This window comes from Magnolia sinica, chromosome 2 (genome assembly GCF_029962835.1).
Source record: "Magnolia sinica isolate HGM2019 chromosome 2, MsV1, whole genome shotgun sequence".
Classification (NCBI taxonomy): Eukaryota; Viridiplantae; Streptophyta; class Magnoliopsida; order Magnoliales; family Magnoliaceae; genus Magnolia; species Magnolia sinica.
Window position 1 is genome coordinate 120,680,094 of NC_080574.1, and position 20,799 is coordinate 120,700,892.

At 37.5% G+C, this 20,799-nt stretch overlaps 2 protein-coding genes across 12 annotated transcripts in view; one reads left to right on the top strand and one right to left on the bottom strand.

The window, feature by feature from the left end:
• LOC131237495 (DNA repair protein XRCC2 homolog) overlaps positions 1-18,814 on the top strand; it is a 64,134-nt gene extending 45,320 nt beyond the window's left edge. For 2 of the 11 annotated variants that reach the window (XR_009167276.1, XR_009167280.1), the window contains exon 12: positions 18,327-18,358. Coding sequence is in view for 2 of the 11 variants with exons in the window: in XM_058235293.1 (XP_058091276.1) it covers positions 11,295-11,350 (56 nt within the window). In the remaining 9 variants the exon portion in view is untranslated. The other 9 variants (XM_058235296.1, XM_058235299.1, XR_009167278.1 and 6 more) reach the window with 8 other exon arrangements.
• On the bottom strand, positions 15,636-20,288 carry LOC131237494 (fructose-bisphosphate aldolase 1, chloroplastic-like). The gene is made up of 6 exons (XM_058235292.1): positions 20,035-20,288; positions 18,307-18,576; positions 17,707-17,816; positions 17,530-17,620; positions 16,680-16,949; positions 15,636-16,122 (listed from the first exon to the last, which is right to left on the bottom strand). Exons 1-6 carry the CDS (start codon positions 20,188-20,190, stop codon positions 15,844-15,846), a joined length of 1,176 nt encoding a protein of 391 aa, XP_058091275.1. The 5' UTR covers positions 20,191-20,288; the 3' UTR covers positions 15,636-15,843.
• Positions 20,289-20,799: the final 511 nt, after the last annotated feature.

Below are 20,799 nucleotides of genomic sequence, written 5' to 3' on the forward strand. Positions count from 1 at the left end.
AATAGTGAGTTAAATAAGTCGGCTAACCAACCAACGATACATCCCTGGATTAGAGATGAGAGCACCATCATTGGGATTGAGTTTCAAAGTAGTATCCATGGCCTAGTGGCAGACTTGCATCTTAGCGTACCTGTCTCTGAGAGCAAATCAAGGGCATATTGCCTTTGAGAGAGCACCACTCTCGACTTTGATTGAGCAACTTCAATCCCTAGGAAATATCGAAAAGCCTCAAGGTCTTTCATCATAAAGCTAATCTTGAGGAAAGAGTTAACAGTTACCATTCCCTTAGTATCATCTCCAAACAACGCAATGTTATCTGCATAGACAATCAATCCGTAATACTAGTGGGTCGACGACAAATGAATGGAGAATGATCGATCTGCGAATAAATCTAAGGTCCTAACGGGCATGATTGAACTTATCAAACTAGGCACGTGGTGACGGTTTGAGACTATAAATTGATTTCTTTAAGCGACACATAAGGGGCGGACTGTGAGGCATAGAAAACTCATGGGGCTGATCCTTATAGACTTACTCAACAAGATCACCATGTAAGAACGCACTTTTCACGTCTAGTTGAAATAGGGGCTAAAACAAATTTACTGGGAAAGAGATGACTACATGAATAGAGTTAAGTTTGGTCACCAAAGAGAATGTCTTAAAGTAGTCCATGCCACATGCTTGAGTAAAACCCTTTGTGACCAACCGTGCCTTATAACGGTCGATAGAACCATCTGGATGATACCTGGTAGTGTAAACTCATCAACATCTAACATTTTGTTTTCCCTTAGGTAAGGAAACTAGCTCCCAAGTATTGTTCTTCTCCAGTGTTTTCATTTCTTCTATCATAGCCTTAGTCCAATCGGGGGGAGGATATGGAAGCTGTAAAAGACTAGAAGGAAGATGAAAGATATTGATAGAAAACAAAATTACTAATAGGATGCTTTGTACATGAGCAGGAAGGTTTACGTAAGGCCATGGGAAGATCGTCATGCGATTGAGAGTGAGAGCTTATAGCTGAACCACTATCAAAAGTAGATGAAATGGCAGGCGGGTGATTAGTAGAAGTTTTAGTTCATCGATGATATAGAAGAATAAGCTTTGGGACAGACAAAGGAGATACCATATCATCATCAAGACATACGACTGAAAGAGGTATAGGGTTATAATTAGACTAAAGGAGCTCCCCTTGACTAGCAAGAGAATGCTGCAGAGATCTCCCTTTAACAGATAAGTATGAAATCTCTTCAAAGAAGGTGAAATTTGTTGACACCTACTTCTTACACGTCAAAGGATTATAACAATTATACTTCTTTTGAAACCGAAAATAACCTAAGAAAACACACTATATGGCCCGATGATTGGACTTATCATTACTCTCATCAAGAATCTGAACAAAGTATTTACACCCAAAAACTTTTGAGGGTAACAGGAATAGTTTGTCATGTGGGTGCAAGATTTCAAATGAAGACATGACAATATTCAAGATGGAATGCGCTTAATAAGGAAAACTGTAGTAAGTCATTATCCCAGAATCGTTTTGGAAGATTCGTACCAAGTAAGATGGCACGAGTAACTTCAAGAAGGTGATGGTTCTTTCGCTTAGCCACACTATTTTGTTGAGGGATTCGTAGTACATGACAAGATACCATAGTCTTGCAAAAAAGACAGACATTTGACATTTTTTTTTTTAACGATGATGAATATATTAAAATGCCGCAACCAAAAAAGAATACAAAAGGGAAAATAAAATTACAACCCAACCCAACTATCTGGGAACAACTCAAGCAACTTTGAAGCAAAGACCCACTCCTTGATCATCAATTTCGCTTTTTGGAAGACCATCGAAACAAGCTTTTGCTTATTACTAAAGCAACGATCATCTCGTTCCAACCACATACACTAGAGAACTGCAATAAGGGACATGCGCCAAACATGAGTCCCAATCTTTCCTATCCCCCCTCCATGCCATGCCAAAAAGAAGTCACCAATCAAACTCGGAGCCACCTAGTCTACTCCGAACAAGTGGAAGAGGTTGTCCCACATTTTTCTCGTGAAAGAGCAATGAATAGAGACATGATCCATCGATTCCACCGCTTTATAACACATAATACATACGTTCGGGAGGACCATATTCCTTTTTTGGAGTTTGTCCACCGTTAGGACCTTACAACCCACTAACCATGCAAACACTGCCACCTTTGGAGGGGCATTGTATTGCCAAATATGAGCTGAAGGGCTTTCCTCATCTCAAGCACAACCTCCACCAAAGACCTCATAAAGAGATTTTACTGGAAATCTTCCAGACTTTTCAAACAACCATCTCAAGTAATCCAAACTTCATACTTGACAAACTTTATGCTTGAATTTTAGAAGATGAACCTAGGTCATCCTTGTGCAATTATCAATAAATATAACAAAATTTTTATATAAAAAAAGAGAAGTAACATGAGAAAGACCCCAAACATCAAGTGGACTAATTCAAACGGTATCGGTTTCCTCTTAAACTAGGAGGGAACACAGTCGATGATTCTCAGAGAACTTGCAAGTTTCACAGCTTAACATTTTTTATACAAATATGGTAGGAAATAAATTTTTTTAACCTACACAAGGATTGATGTCTTAAGAGCAAGGTGTTCGGTATCGGTTACGTATCGGCCGATATGGCCGATAGGTAACGGTAACGGCCGACACCGTTACGCGTTACGGGGTCGTAACGGCCAACCCCCTGTTTTTGTAACTGTAATGGCCGTTATTGCCCATTAACAGTCAGGGCGTAACGGTCCGAAAACGGCTATTTTTTTTTTTTTTTTTTTGGAACTCTGATTTTTCACTTTTTTTGTTACTTTTCTCTTCCAAATTCTTCCTAAATTATTCTATTGCAAATTCCAACCACCCTTAGCTTGAAATTAAGGATCAAAACAAGTTATATTAAGGATTTTCTTGATTCAAAGCTCCGTGGGCCATTTTTCAGAAATTCTTCAAAAATAGGTATTTATACTTTTTATTCAATGTATTGCTGTTTTAATGGTAGAATATGATGTGTTAATCATAATAGAACATATTAATGTCCATTTAACAGATTATTGTTGTAATTTTTATATATATATATTTTTGTATTTATGCACTATTTTCTGCTTTTTTTTTTTTTTAAATTTGAAAAATCATTTTTTATTCACTGTGTTGCTGTTTTAATGGTAGAATATGATGTGTTAATCATAGTAGAACACATTGATGTCCATTTAACAGATTATCGTTGTGATTTTATATTTTTTTCTATTTACGCACTATTTTCGGCCATTTTTAAAAAAATTTGAAAAATCATTTTTTATTCAATGTATTGTTGTTTTAATGGTAGAATATGATGTGTTAATCATAGTAGAACATATTAATGTCCATTTAACAAATTATTGTTGTGATTATATATATATATATTTTCCTATTTACGCACTATTTTCGGCAAGGTGTTAAAAAACGGCTACGTTTCGGCTGTAACAGCCAATACGTAACGGTAACAGTCGTGACCATTACGCGTTACGGGGTTGTAACAGCCACCCCCCTTTTTTTGTACCCATAACGGCCATTACAGTCCATAACGGCCGTTACAGTATCGTAACAACTGTTACGGGCCTCAAGAATATAAGAAAAATTGAAAAATAGAAAAAAAAAGAAAAAAGAAAGGAAAAAAACTTACCTTTTTCTTTCTTTCTTTTCTTCTTCTTCTTCTTCTCTCTCTCTCTCTCTCTCTCTCTCTCTCTCTCCTTTACCTCTTTTCTTTTCGGTTTCCCTCTCTCTTTCTCTTCTTTTCATTTCGTTCTTGAAAAACGAATGGACTGCATGGCTGTGAAACAGCCACACACTTCAAATTTCATTTTTAAAATGTTCGGCAGACTTGCGGTGCATGCTGCACAGTGCACTTGTAGAAATCGGATTGCGCCCACAGTGAATGTATGTGGTTTATCCACACTGTCCATCGGCTTTTTCAGCTCATTCTAGGGGTTGAGCCCAAAATTGAAGCTTATCCAAAGCTCAGGTGGACCATACCACATGAAATAGTGGAAATAATGATTTCCACCGTTGAAACCTTGCTAGGCCCCATAGTGATGTTTATTTGTCATCCAACCTTCTCATAAGATCATACAAACATGGATGAATGGAAAATACAAATATAAGCTTGATCCAAAACTTCTATGGCCCCTAAGAAATTTTCAATGGTAGACATTCAATTCACACTGTTTCTTGTGGTGTGGTCCATTTTAGCTTTTAATATGCTTCGTTTTTGAGATAGGGCCCTAAAATCATCTGGTAAAATGTATGGACAGATTGGATAAAATACACAAATTATAGTGGACCCCACAGAGTTTACTTATTACGCTTAGCGTACTGAGTTACTCAGTATGCAATCCGCCTCCTCATTTGCACTGTTTTGTTAAGTGGGCCCCACCTTGATTTATTTGTAGTATATCCATGCTGTCCACTATAATGTTTATTTTCCATCGAACTTGTTCATAAGGTCACATAGACTTTGACCTTGATGAAGGGAGAACACAAATAATAGCTTGATACAAAAAAAAATAAAAATGTCTTAACAAATTTTTAATGGTGGGAACTAAATCCTTATTTTGTGGTTCACCTAAGTTTGGATCAGCCTCATTTTTTGGACCATGCCCTAAAATAAGTTGGCAAAAAGGATGGACCACATGGATATACAACAAATGCATTGAGGTGGGCCCACTTTTAAAGGGATACTCACTAGTCGTCCACCGAAGATTTAGATTTACCTGAATTTTTGGACCATGCCTTAAAATGAGTTGGCAAAACATATTGATGGCATTGATATACAAATACATCGAGGTGGCCCGCCTAGCCCACTAGTGGTCCACCTGAGATCTGGATTTACCTTATTTTTTTCCGATGCCCTTAAATGAGTTGCCAAAACGGATGGATGACATGGATATATAATACATAATCGAGTGGACCTCAGTACATGGCCCTAAAAATTTATACATGACATATATATCAACTCAAAATTAACCAATTAAATTTTGGGACCATTGTTGCTAAGTCACAATGTCAAAATTAAATAACTCCTACGATTTTTACCATTAGTTTGCATACACTTGTTTTTTCAAATAGGACCATTTGATATTTTTCATGTTTCACTGTCCAATAAATGTCCACCAATCCATTAGTGGAATAAGTGCCAATAGATTGCATTAATTTGAGGCTAGTTTGGGGCATCAAATGGTCCCCAAACCAGCCCTGAATCAATAACACAATTTACCTCAATTTAATTTTAATTTTTTTAAAGATTTATGGGGGAAAATGATATCAAATTATTAGGTATATGAATTACATAATAGGATGCAAAAGTCCCTAAACTCTATATATTGAAATAAAATGCATGTGAGTCACGAAGTATGCAATGTGCTAGCACTATAAATAAAAGGAAAACTTGAAAATATAAGATGTTTTGGTATTACATTCATTATAGTAAATTTATATGGATATTATATAGTTAGAAAACTAAATATAAAAGGTTTGCAATTAATTCCAGGTTGTCAGGTTCATAAATCCATCAGACAACCCGATATAGCATTCTCACCAAAGAGTGGACCGTTACACCACCATAAACATGTTCCAAATTATAAATGAATGCATATTTGGAATATTTAGAATATTCTGGATTTAATAGATATTTTTTCATAAATTTTTGACTAAAAAAAAATTTGCACCGTTACACACCCCGTATCGGCCGATACGGGGCATATCCATATCGGTAACGGTGGGCATCGTTACGCCTACTGATACCGATACCGAAGACCTTGATTTTCGGCCTTTTTTTTAAAAAAATTCGAAAAATCACTTTTTATTCAATGTATTGCTGTTTTAATGGTAGAATATGATGTGTTAATCATAGTAGAACATATTAATGTCCATTTAATAGATTATGGTTGTGATTTTATATATATTTTTATATTTTTATCTATTTACGTACTATTTTCGACCATTTTTTAAAAAATTTGAAAAATCATTTTTTATTCAATGTATTGTTGTTTTAATGGTAGAATATGATGTGCTAATCATAGTACAATATATTAATGTCCATTTAACAGATTATTGTTGTGATTTTATATATTTTATATTTTTTTCTATTTACGAACTATTTTCGGCTTTTTAAAAAAAAAAATTTCGAAAATTCACTTTTTATTCAATGTTTTGCTGTTTTAATGGTAGAATATGCTGTGTTAGTCATAGTAGAGCATATTAATGTCTATTTAACAAATTATGGTTGTGATTTTATATTTTTTTCTATTTATGTACTATTTTCGGCCATTTTTTTAAAAATTTGAAAATTCATTTTTTATTTAACGTATTGCTGTTTTAATGGTAAAATATGATGTGTTAATCATAGTAAAACATATTAATGTCCATTTAACAGATTACGGTTGTGAATTTATATTTTTTTATATAGTTTTTTTTTTCTATTTATGCACTATATTTGGCCATTTTTTAAAAAATTCGAAAAATTATTTTTTATTCATTGTATTGCTGTTTTAATGGTAGAATATGATGCGTTAATCATAGCAGAACATATTAATGTCCATTTAACAGATTATTGTTGTGATTATATATGTATTTTATATTTTTTTCTATTTACGTACTATTTTCGGCCATTTTTAAAAAAAAATTCAAAAAATCATTTTTTATTCAATGTATTGCTGTTTTAATGGTAGAATATGATGTGTTAATCACAGCAAAACATATTAATGTCCATTTAATAGATTATTGTTGTAATTTTATATTTTTTTAATATTTTTTTCTATTTACGCACTATTTTTGGCCTTTTTTTAAAATTTTGAAAAATAATTTTTTTATTCAATGTATTGCTGTTTTAATGGTAGAATATGATGTGTTAATCATAGTAGCACATATTGATGTCCATTTAACAGACTATTGTTATGATTTTATATTTTTTCTATTTACGTATATTTTCGTCCATTTGTTTTTAAAATTCTAAAAATCATTTTTTATTCAATGTATCGCTGTTTTAATGGTAGAATATGATGTGTTAATCATAGTAGAACATATTAATGTCCATTTAACAGATTATTGTTGTGATTTTATATTGTTTTATATTTTTTTCTATTTACACACTATTTTCAGCCATTTTTTAAAAAATTCAAAAAATCATTTTTTATTCAATATATTGCTGTTTTAATGGTAGAATATGATATTTTAATCAAAGTAGAACATATTAATGTCCATTTAACAGATTATTGTTGTAATTTTATATTTTTTTAATATTTTTTTCTATTTACGCACTATTCTCGGCCTTTTTTTTAATTCTAAAAATAATTTTTTATTCAATGTATTGCTGTTTTAATGTTAGAATATGATGTGTTAATCATAGTAGAACATATTAATGTCCATTTAACATATTATTGTTGTGATTTTATATATTTTTATAAATTTTTTCTATTTACGCACTATTTTCGGCCATTTTTTTATTTCGAAAAATCATTTTTTATTCAATGTATTGCTGTTTTAATGGTAGAAAATGATGTGTTAATCATAGTAGAATATATTAATGTCCATTTAACAGACTATTGTTATGATTTTATATTTTTTCTATTTACGCACTATTTTCACCCATTTTTTTAAAATTCTAAAAATCATTTTTTATTCAATGTATTGGTGTTTTAATGGTAGAATATGATGTGTTAATCATAGTAGAACATATTAATGTCCATTTAACAGATTATTGTTGTGTTTTTATATTATTATTTTTTAATATTTTCCAATTAGTGACTTTATGTTTATATATATATATATATTATTTTGGATAGGTTTTGGAGCTTCTTAGGGTTTAGAACATAAAATCATCTTTTTTGATTAGATTCAGAAGTTTGAACTTTCTGTCATTAATTTATTTAGATTAGGTTTTCGATATTTAAATTAATTAATTCATTCTCCTACATTAGACTCACAATCTCACATAGACATAGGTCATATCTAATCTACCTAAGGAAATGTCTGGGTTTGGCCAATAAGTAAGTGAGGATATTGGATGGCAACATTGTCAGAGGGTTAGTGGTACTAGGCACCAAATGAAGTGCAATTATTGTGAGAGACTAGTAACTGGAGGAATTACGCGTTTCAAACAACATTTGGTACATCGAAAGGGTCAAGTTGCGGGATGTACTAGAGTAGCAAAAGAAATAATGATTTTAATGTAAGCCAGTCTGGATGCGTCAAAAGGTAAACGTGCTGCTAGACAAAAGAAGAAAGATGAGATTTTGGATGCGGCCTGACAGGAGGTGTTTGGTCCTCAATATATGGGCGTTCGTGATGAAGATATTATTGATTCTGACGAAGATTCAGATCGGGAATTAACTATAGCTAAGAGAGAGAGATCTTGCGTCTTACTCGTGAAGAGGAAGAACGTCGTCACATGTTTGGTGCGAGTGAGTCAATACGTGATATAGGGGGGGGGGGTAGGTTTGGTGGGTTACAACATATGTTTGGGAGCCGACAAGAGGCATCTTCACGTGATGTCCCTATACATTTGGATGAAGAAGTAAATGAGCCTAGGAGACCCTTTATTGATCCAATCTTGTTTAGGAAATAATCAACTGAACAAAAGAAGATAAAACAAATGTAGAGTAGAACTTCCATTGAGAAGCTAGGTAGGGCAGCAGCAAAGTTATTTATACATGCCAACATACCTCCTAACGCGGCCAATTCTCCATATTGGCAGGTGGTAATTAATGCAGCAGCAGAAGCAAGTGAAGGAATTAAAGCTCCCACAGCTAGGGATATTAGGGAAAAATAGACAGATGCGGAGTATGCGGATGTGAAAGCATACGTGGCTACCTTTAAACCTGTATGGCAGGCCAGAGGGTGCACGATCATGTGCGATAGTTGGATTGGCCCAACCAGACGCAGTATGATCAACTTTATGGTGTACTGCCACTTGAGAACTATATACCATAAGTCAATTGATGCCTTAGCCGCAACAAAAAAATATGATTATATTTTTGGACTAATGGATAAAGTTGTGGATGGGATTATAGAGGAGAATGTGATGTAAATTGTGCAGATAATGAAACATTATATAAGCTTGCAAGACATAAGTTGATGAAAAAGAGACCATATATTTTTTGGTCACCATGTGCTGCCCATTGTATTGATCTTATATTCGAAGATATTGGAAAGAAGAAGAATGTTAAGGAAATGGTCGAAAGGGCAAGAGAAGTGTCGACGTTTATTTACAACCATAATCGAGTAGTCACAATAATGAGGAAGTTCACGAAAGGACGAGAGTTGCTGAGGCATGCGGTGACTAGATTCGCAACCAACTTTATAACATTAAAGAGTTTACACCAGCATAGGGGAGAGTTGAGTGAGATGTTCGTTTGTCGAGATTGGCTCAATACAAAACATGGGCAGAAGACATCAAGGACACCGGTTGAAGTGGCCAACACCATGTGGGACAACAAATATTGGAAGAGGGTCAAGTTGATCCTAAAGGCGATGGAGCCACTAATGAGGGTATTCTGTCTTGTTAAAACCGACGAATCACCTACCATGGGCTTCTTATACGATGCCATGGATAAGGCGAAGTTGGCAATTTAACGTAATTGTAGAAGCTGTGAGTCTTATTCGAGGATGATCGACAAGAGATGGACAATACGACTCCACGATCTTCATGCAGCAGGTTACTACCTAAATCCTAGGTACAAATATGCCCAATCATTTGTTGCAGATAATGAAGTTCGTGTCGGGCTAAAGAATGTGATAAAGAGATTAGAGCCTGACTTAGATATGCAAATAAAGCTTTTGAATGAATTAGATACATTTGAAAATCGCCTGGGTAACTTTGAAGATGCTCTTGCACAGCATGCAGTATCTGGGTTGCAACCGGTCAAATGATGGATAAATTTCGGAGAGAGTACGAAAGCTTTCCAAAAAATTGCAGTGAAAGTTTTGAGTTAGACAACATCTTCTAACTGTGAAAGGAATTGCAGTTGTTTTGCACTTATTCATTCAAAGAATAGGAATAGATTGCAGACTAGGACGTTGGATAGACTTGTCTTCATGCACTACAATATGAAGCTAAGAATGCGACAACATCATAAGAGCATTACAAGTGCCGATGACACAGACTGCTGTCTAATAAACTTGGACAATATTTATGATGAGGACGACCCGCTTCTACCTTAGTTGGAAATAAGGGAAAAACAAATTAAAGAGGATAGTGAAGAATTGGAAGTTGATGACCTACTAATATGCACAACGCAACAAGAGAGTCGTGCATCTGTGTTGGACTCAAAAAGAGGGGCAACTTTTATGCCAAGTACGGATTAAGATCAACGGAAGAGTACGAGCAGTGTTAGCGTGACCGTGTCGGATGATGGTGATGATGACGCCCCTGCCCCTGGTGTTGACACTTTTGGTATTGCTCAACACCCCATACAACTGTCTACAGATCGCGAAGCCGATGAACATCAATAAGGAAGAACACGAGGTCGAACTTATGAGTGTACCGAGTCACGATACAGCCAGTAGGAGGAGGGAAGGTCTAGTGGTGTACCGGGTCCAGGAGGTCTGGAACATCAGTGGGCCCATGATCCTGGGCATTATGATGGATATTCTTATGGCCAATTGGATTATGGTTATGGTTATACTGAGCCTGTTCCATCACATTCATGGTGGAGTAGTCCTCCCGATCCATATCCATATGATTATAGATGTCCAGATCCAAATCCAAGTTACTCATCACAGATACACTCTCAATCTCAAGATTCTCAACAGCCTGAGGACGGGCACTAGTATGGCTATTCAACGGGCATTGGTGGATATCCTTACTCGGGGTCGAAGTCGTTGCCTAGTCGGGATCAGTCATCCTCTGGTTTTGTTGACCTAGTATTTCCTTCTGGCACTAAATATTATGGTTATACAACACCTCCACCTATTGGACAGCCTCAGCCTGACGGTGACGATGATGTGGAGGTCGAGCAACCACAAAAAAAAAAAAAAACAGATTTTCATTTTGTTGGTGACTTGTGAATTTTATTATGGTAATTGTAAGTGTATATTTGTATCAAGGTAAGTATTTGCAGCAGTACTATTGCAAGCATACACTTGACAATGCCGAACTTTTATTTAAAATAACTCCATTTACAACCAAGCAAATAATCCTTAATCAAGTTGCAGGGGAGTATATCAGACACTACTAATTTTGTTTTTGTTTTTTTGTTTTTTTTATATTCTTGACTTGAGGATGATAGGAGTCATAGGACATGAATCACAGCCACAGGAACAGGATAGGAGGAGAAGTCTCTGACATGTTGAAGAATGAAAACTTTAAAATAGAATGAACATTATAGTTTATGCAAGTCTGGACTCTAGTCTAGACTCTAGAGTAGAGACCTCACTCCTCCTCAGGTATGTTAATAACTTAATAATTTAATATAGAATAAATTATGAAAAATAATTGCAAACACCTACACATGTAAGATATTTTGATATTATATTCTTTTTAATATATTTATCATTGATAGTAGATAGTTAGAAAATTAAATATATGAGTTTTGCAGTCAAATCTAGGTTGTCTGGTTCATAAATTCATCAGACAGTCTGATACAACTTCTCACCAAAGAGTGGACCATTACACTACCATAAACATGTTCCAAATTATAAATGAATGCATATTTAGAATATTTAGAATATTCCGGATTTAAACCATATTTTTTCAAATTTTTTTTTTTGGTAAAAAAAATAATTTTGCACCATTATGGGACCCATATTAGCCGACACAGGCCGTATCCGTATCGGTAACGGTGGGCACCGTTACGCCTACCGATACCGATACCGAACACCTTGCCTAAGAGACAATGCCTTTGGGACATCGACTCCTTATTTAAGGACAAGGCATTAAATGATATCACAAGTGCATCATCAAAAAAAATTAAATTCCTCCACGTTCATGCCCCCACCAATCAATTCACTTCATTTGGATGTCCTAAAACAACAACGAGAAAGAAAGAAAGTTACTGAATAATTCAAGGATTTCGTAAGAGAGTTGACAAATAATACATTGAGTGGAAAGCTAGGTACATGCAGAACTGAAGATAAGTGCATAATGGGAAAAAGCTTGATGGAATCGGATCTAGATACAAAAGTTTGGTTTCCATCAGCAGTTGGGACAACGTGTGACTAGATAGAAGAAATATAGGAACTAAACAAACGAGGCTTACTAGTCATGTGTGAGGAAACTCCAGAGTCAATGACCTAGGAAGTGGAAGGAGAGGATACATGGAGAGCAGTACCTGATTGAGCTATAAGGGCTCTAGATGTATCATGTATCAGAGACCTCATGCACATGCAGTCCCATTAAGCCATCATAGACCTCATGGGACAGTAGAATGGAATCACTCGAGGACCTGAGGTAGACTTCTTTGCTGTAGTCGGTTCTAAAGTCTTGTCGGAACTAATGGAGGCACTAGCAGCCACTAACACACCCGCCAAAGATGTGCGACCAACAAGATCCTAGGAACGATCAACAGAGTGGTTGGTGCCCTCACAGTGAGTACAAGAGTGATGTTCGTCATGTCTAAGTCCTCATCCACCATAGCCACGATTTCCACATCCTTTACGATCAACATCACGGCCCTTGCCTCGATTAGTCAATCTAGAATCTCGTCCATGTCCTTGAATACCCCATGCGGGGCCTCTATAGCCATGGCTAAATGAAGACCGTTCTCCAATAGCATATGCAGATCGATCTAGCGAAACAAAGGGCGAGGCAAAAAATGTGGTGACCCTTTTACACATGGCGTATATAGCTGTTAGAGAAGGAACAAAATCTATGGCTATAATTTGTCTCCAAACACCATGATACGCAAGGCTGAGACTAGAAAAGAATTGCATAATTTTGGTTTCTTCACACTACTTCCATATGTTTTCATAGTCCGTCGTACGGTTAGAAGGAAGAGGATGATAGAGGTCCAACTCATCCCACATACCCCAAAAATCAGAAAAGTAGTCCTTCAAGGATCTTGAATGTTGTTGAAATCCCATGATGTTGGAGATTCATGGGATCAACATGAACATTCTAGATATATTCTGAGTTTCTGAATACACATCATGAAGGTTGTCTCATATCTTTTTCATTGAGGTTAGAAACATGACGGAATTAGTCACAGTCGATTCCATACTATTAAGCGACCAAGCCATGACTTGGTAGTTTTCTTTGGTCCAACTCTTGAAATTCTCATATGTAGAATATGGGGCTTCATCCAATATATATGAAAGTCTATCTCTTCTCCCTAAAAACAACTTTATGGATTGAGGCCACTGCAAATAGTTGTTACCATTTAACTTTATGGTTGTGATTAATAAGAGATAAGATTCCAAAGATCCCATAGCAGATTCCAAAGAAATCTTGTCCTCTATAAGGGTCTGCACCATGGTATACAAAAATAGTTACATAATGGCCGTTACGTAATGGTAACAGCCATAACCGTTACGTATTATGGGGTTGAAACGGCCGTAATGGCTGTTATAGTAAAAACTGCCTGCAACAGTCTCGAAACAGGTTTTTCCAAAAAATTAAAAAGGCCGTAACGGCCTGCATCGTAACGGTAACGACGGTGACTGTTATGGCCACCGTTACTATTATGAAACACTTTGGGCCACACACACGAAACCCAGGAGCAAACAGCTCGAAGAGAGGAGCACAGGACAGAAACAGTCACAAAGTGACATAAACTGATGGTCTGGGGGACCAGACACAGTTGAAGAAGAGAAAGTCAATTACAAAGATCATAGTAGGCTTGAACCCAGCAAAATCAATGCTGTACACATGAAGATCAAGCATCAATGTGGGCTCCAGTGTACAGTCAGACCCCCTAAGACCTAAAAGCAGCACCGCCGATCTTCTGTTTGGCTTGACAGCACCCCCAAATCACTTACTCTCTCAGAAACAACTCCATGAAGAGTCAAATACAGTGAATTTGACCATCATGTGTTGAGAATCTCAAGAGACAGCTACCAATTTGGGAAAAATTGAAGAAAACAGAGATTTAGGGGTTTTTTCTGCTGAAAGAGAAATGGTTGAAACATATGTTAGATGAGCTCTAAAAATCATCATAAATCTTCCAAATTCGAGGTGTACTAAACCATGTGCTTCCCTATAAAAAAGGAGCCATACAGTTTGTACGGTAGCTAACATCAACCGCATGGTTGCTGACGTCAGGAGATTACCGTAGCACCAATCAACGCAAAGAACCCTGCTCTGATACCTAGTTGACTTGAGAGATTTAAGAAGGAGAAGGAAAGAGGAGTAGAGAAGAGAGAGTCTAGAGAGAGAAGCTCTATATTGCGTGTTAGGGCAACAAGACCTAACACACATTTTATTATATCACTAGAAACACACTTACATGCTCCTGAAGAGCATACAAAACTGTGTACATGAACACACCCACCCACCCACTAACACTATACAAGTACATTGCATTTTCTATAATTATACTATTTATTGATGCTAAAAGCTATACTTATGCTTGAATACTGGGATGTGATTATGCTCAAACCACTTAGGGGAGATGGTGCCATAGTTTTCATCCTTCTCTCAGTTTCCTGCTTGTATCTTTGAAGATGCATTCCATTCATTTTCTCCCAGGGATAATAAAATGTTTAGCATTCCATTTTGGGATCTGATCAATTGCTAAATAAATAGCAAACTGCATCTATCATGTATCTTGAGTTCTCACTACCATTGCTATTTTTGACTAGTGTAACCATGAGACTTGGAGATGGGAAGTTGAGTTTTGCTTTCCTTTATGTTAAGATCTAATTATATTTTGTTCCTGATTTTTCTGATGGGAATTTTTAGCATTTTTAGTTTCATTCGTGCATTCACACATGATACATATTCTAGGATTTTTTTTTTTTTTTTTTTTTTTTTAAATATCTTGGAAGGAATGATGCGTATTATATGAATTCATTGATCAATTTCCAGTTACTGTGGATCATTTGTGCATCATATCACTGATTTGTTTAACAACCAAAATAATAAAATAAAAAATGAAGTGGTCTCATGGTACCTCTTCTTTCAGTTCTCTCTAAACTGTTAGTCCAAGGTTAGATTCACTTTTGGAAGTGAGAGACGAACCATTGGTGCTTTATTTTTTGATGGTTGCATTTTCTTATGCATCTATTTTGATTGTTTCCTCCTTTTCAAATGCACATCTGTGAATGCAGATCTATTAGCTCAATTCATTATTACCATAGCCTTATCAATTAATTAGAGGGGGGAAAAGAGGAGAAAGCTAGCCCGTTACATGTAGCCATAGTGGAATTCTCTACTACGTAATGGACTACTTTGTTTATTGTAACTTCAGCCACAGTGAACCTTTTCAAAATCAATTGCAAGAGTTATTGCCCGTTCATGGTTCCATCATTAGGAATCCAATCCAATTCAAGGACTGTACATTCTGGTAATTTGAAGCACTATTTTAACTCTATGCATTTTTCATGTTTTACTTCTATATGGTGCTGCACATGTCCTCCTGCATGTGTCCTTTGACGCATACAATGACTAAAAACTGAATCTTAAAGATTTGCAATTAACATAGAAAACTACTCGAGCACCAAATTCTTGAACTTAGCAAGTAATTACAAATACATGCTGCAAATGCTGTTGTACCTGTATACTAGTTCTGAATCAAGACCGACTTCTGAAGAAGCACTCAATACCCCATTCTCTGCTCTTAGCAGAGCAGTGTTTCCAAAACCCATACCATGGAAAAAAATGGTTTTACCAGCTTAGGATGCTCAATAAGTATAGCCCTTGACAAACATACCCTCCTTGGACTCCTCTGACTCGCCTTCACCTGTGTATTTCCCAAGTTGAGCTAGTGAGTTGGCCTTTGCCCGGACCAAGAGAGCTTCCTGAGCAGCTTTCACATTTTCTGGCCTTCCTCCCCACGTTTTCAGACATGTGTTTTGGAGTGCTCTTGCATAAGAAAACGAGACATGCCATGGGTTTGCCCCCTGGTTCATGGCATTCAAGTTCAAAGTTGCCTCCACTTCAGATTGGCCACCGGACAGGAACTGTTTGCAATGAACAAATACAAGATTAGTGGCTCAATTTCCTTGTCAGTTTCAGAAGAGAGGAATTATATGATCCTTGACATAAGGATATGTATAGCTTTCCCAGGTCCTCACTTTCTCCAAGAGGGTTCTATTTTTTGGTGATTTAGGTTGTTGGTCTGATGGGCACCACGACCAAACAAGTCTTCCAGTTCAGAAGATTCAAACCTTTTGATCTTTTGCCTTTTCTCCACGGACTGTGGATTGTTGCTGTAAAATTTTTTCTCCTCGACTGTCCATTCATAGGCCACTGATTAAAGGCATATTCCAATTTGGTTGATTTGGGGCATCCCCCATCCACAGTGGGACCTGTCTAATTGATGATCTGGATCACCAAAATGTGGGCCCCACATGTCCAAATTGAAGACCTGAGGCGCATCCTCAGGTCAAGTATACATAATTTGTCTTCAGAAGAAAATTCATTCCTGGTGTTGAGGATGCAATAATTTGTCTTCAGAAGAAAAATCATTCCTTGTGTCTTCACATGAATGAAATATGTGAGATGGTTGATATCATACCATGATGCCAGGAACTGCAGGGGGGATTCTTCGTTGGAGGAGTTTTAGAGTGTATTCAGCAACTTGCTCTGGTGTGGCCTTTTCTTTGCACTCTGCACCTGGGGTGACCATGCTGGGCTTGAGCAGGATCCCTTTGAACATGACATTGTTCTCAGCAAGGTAGAAGAACACCTCTGCCCACACCTTTAGAGCGACCTCAAATGTCCGGTCAATTCCATGTTCTCCATCTAGCAATATCTCAGGCTCAACAATAGGAACCAGGCCATTATCCTGTGATAAAATTAAAATGCCTTAGTCAGCATACCATGCCCTCTTACATTTCATCTACTACATGCATACATGGCCTGATTTAGTTCCTGCAATTGACTCTAGTTCAGAATTAATCTGCTTTCTGTTTGGCTCTACTACTATTCATTACATTTGAGTTATATATAGGTTGCATATGGATACACAATATCTAATTGAATTGAATTGGGTTCGAGCCCCTAGCTTAGTGGTAGACAGGATGCATTTAAACATTGAGGTCTTGGGTTCGAGCCCAGCTTCCCTATAAAAAAACCTAGTTGATTTGCTATTATCAGTCTCGTAAACTGGAAATGACCGAATTGTAATTTCTTTGGCTTCCGTATTTGTGGTCTAGACTCCAAATTGCAGTTAATTGCTTTCTATTCAGACCGTACAGGAATGTAACTGCAATTTGGGGCCACTTCCTCATTATGAATTCTAGGAAACACCATTTCTTTGTGTCATTAGCAAATTTAATGTTCACAATCCAGTTCACTGGTGCTCCCAAACGTAGCCTTAAATTGGTTAGGAAAGTAATTGAAGAAAGAAAGGGCATCCATATTACTTGTGCAATTGAAGCATATCGAGCCAGCCCCCAAGCAGCTTCCTTCACTGCAAGAGCTGATGGCCCATTTGGGATACTAACCACTGTACGCCTACAGCCACAGTAGTAAAAACATGAAAGTCTGCAAATAGAAATCACATAAAGAGGATGCCACCCCAAAATTGGTACCATATTCACCATTTAGCAAAACGCGCTCCTTGCTGATAGTAAGCTGCACAGCGTGATGCTAGGCTGTCCAGTCCTTGGCACCATGATTCATCATTCGACCCCGCAAGTGGTACAAGACCCTGACAATCAAGACTCCACATAATTGCCAAATCAGAAATTTCTCAGTCACAATCTACATGCATTTAGTCACCTAGGATTAGACCATAGACATGCACAAGTGGGTGTGGATACATATTAATTTATCACATCGACATGCTTTAATGAGATAAGTAGGTACAGTCTGCATGTATAAGCGCATTCTTCATGTGGTAATACCAAGTTTTCAAATTTGGTGGAATATCATGCGAATCCACTGGCCATTAGTCACATGGTGTTAGGAGAATGTGCTGATCATGCTTTTGGTGTATTGACTTGCATGAGTAGATGTGGATGCATATCAACATAATCACACTGAAGCACTGTAATGACATGCACAAGTAGATCTTGATGTATTTACATGTGTGGAGAGATGCATGCATGAATGTAGTGGAGTCAGGTTTCTAATGTCAGTGGGATTGTCATGCAAAGACACCAGTTGTGATCACACAGTATTAGGAGAATGCTACTGACCTTATCAACTTTGATCCCAGGTGTTATGTTCTGCTCGACAAGAACGTCAACCATCTTCTTCCCATCGACTGTCGACTGATAAAGAGTTTCTTCGAAGAGGATCGCACCGGAGATATACTGACCCAAGCCAGGCACTGAGACCAGGAGAGTTCTGTAGGCCTGTCGGTTAGCCTCTGTGTTTTCCAGCCCAATTGACGCTAGCCGCTTCCCGCAGGTGGCATTGGATTCGTCCATGGCCAGAATGCCTCTACCTGGCGATGCAATACTTTTCTGCAAAATACAACTTGAAAATTGGGGCCCGCTTATGTAATATGAACCAGTAAATGAGCATATGGATGATAACTAGAAGCACCATCAATCATGTAGTTGTTGATCGAATACAGTCATTCAGAAAATGATTATTGTGTGCGTGAAAGGAAAGCTTCGTTTGGCTTAGAGCACTTATCTTCATGTGAATGTATCCTCCAGATGTTTGGTATGTATCTTTTCATGTTTCCCTTTGTTTGTTGATTGTTACTCTTTATCATGATGGCAGGGAATCATCTGGATGCTAATGGTGATGATGAGTTGAATATTTTGGCATGGTTGACTTGGCACATAGAATTGCTGAAAGGCATATTTCATCTAACCTCGATTTACAACATGGAGGTTTGGTGATCTTGTCAGACGTGTAGCATAGCCCCTTTATGCACCTCAGCATATGTGCAGATGTGGCATGTATGGAACATTGAAAACGTCCATGTGGTGGGTTCCACTTGTAGATACCTGGGCCCAAAAATCACCCCGGTTGACTCATCTGGCGGGCCATGGTAAGAAATTAGACGTGTGACGACAGCCTGATTTAGCTGGCAACTTTTTCCACAAGCTGCATCGTGCCATACAAGTGGACTGTTCTGTTTTTCCTGCCAGGTTATCTTAAGTGGTGGGCTTCATCTCATGGACACTCAGATGCAACATGTGCTTTCCACACTGTCACATGTGTAGGCATGTTTTGCGGCTAGGATATACAGGTGTGTAGGGTTATTAAACCTTTGAAATACCATGGAATGGGGATACAGCTTCTGACTTCCCAAAATCCAGGATTCACATATCGGTATCCCGTCTGTACTTAGTTGTGATGTTTACTTCAAATAATTATACCCATGCCGGTAGATTTTACTTGTATTAAACAAGAAATTGCTCTTTAAATCTTTCAATTACTGTATTTACGAAGTTATATATATCAATTTCTTATACTATTTTTTCCTTTTTAGATTTTCTTATGGCAAAACTATAACCAAATTTTAAGTTTCTTTTTGAGTTGGAGAATAATTAAAACATATCCTGCAAGTGTCTGGTATCAGGAGCCAGTATATAGATTCCCCATAGCAAGAATCAATCTGGTCCACGAGTAAGGTGGGTCACAAATGAACTGTACAAATGTGGGGCTGTGAAAGAATTAGCCTAAGTTTTCTAACCTGTCCGCTTATTCTAATCTTACGGCCCACCTATTCAGTGGACCCATCATGATTGTCATTTTCATTGTGGCATATTTTTCATATAAAGTAGGCCAGCCTAATTTATGGGCCAGGCCATCTAGTCAGGTTGGCCAGCCTAATTAGTGACTTGGATCTCACACAAGTATGCTGCAGTTATCAGTTGGGCCTTGAGTGGATGTGCCAGTCCCGGCTGCACTGTTCTTGCAAGCAATAACTACTGATTTTGGAGAGAAGTAGTTGAGAAACATACCGCTGTCTTGACAAGCTCATCAGAGTAGGCCCCTGCACGAACGGTGAAGGTGATGGCTGCAGGTTGAGAGTAAGAAGATGGACGGAGCGAGTGGCCTGCTAGCCATTCCGATCTTCTGGGAAGGAAAGAGGATTTGAGGAGAGCAGCTGAGGCCATTGCAGAGGGAAGGTTGAGGTCTGGTAATGCTCTTGTTTCTCTCTCTCTCTCTCTCTCTCTCTCTCTCTCTCTCCCTCCCTCGTGTTGTAGAGTTCTCTTTGGAAGAGTGTATGGTAGCGGCTGTCTATTTATTGGTAAGTAGGATATTGCATGTGAGGTGGAGGTTGGCTTGGGAATTTGGATAGTTGAAATAGCTGATTGGTGATATAGCTTGACGGGGAAATGATATTGTGCTGAGCAATCTGGGTTGTGGGACCCACCTTAGATGGTGATATCGGACAATCCCAACCACTGGTTAATGAAAATTTGTTTGTTGAATTTGAACCTTTTACTGCTTTCTATTTTACCATTCATTACTTATCTACCGATCAACCAGTTACATTGATGCTCTCGACCTAATGTTTGTATTGTAGTCCATCTACTGTGGGTCCCACTCTTTGGGTGGTTCTGATATGAGATACAGGGTCTGAACGGGATACTACAGGTGGTGCCTCTGCAGTGCAACTCTGGTGCAATTCACAGCACCGTATCATTGCACCACGGTGTTGAATTAAGAGCTCCCTCTCCTTTCGCTATCTTCCCATTTCTCTCGAGGTAGGCATTTTGCTT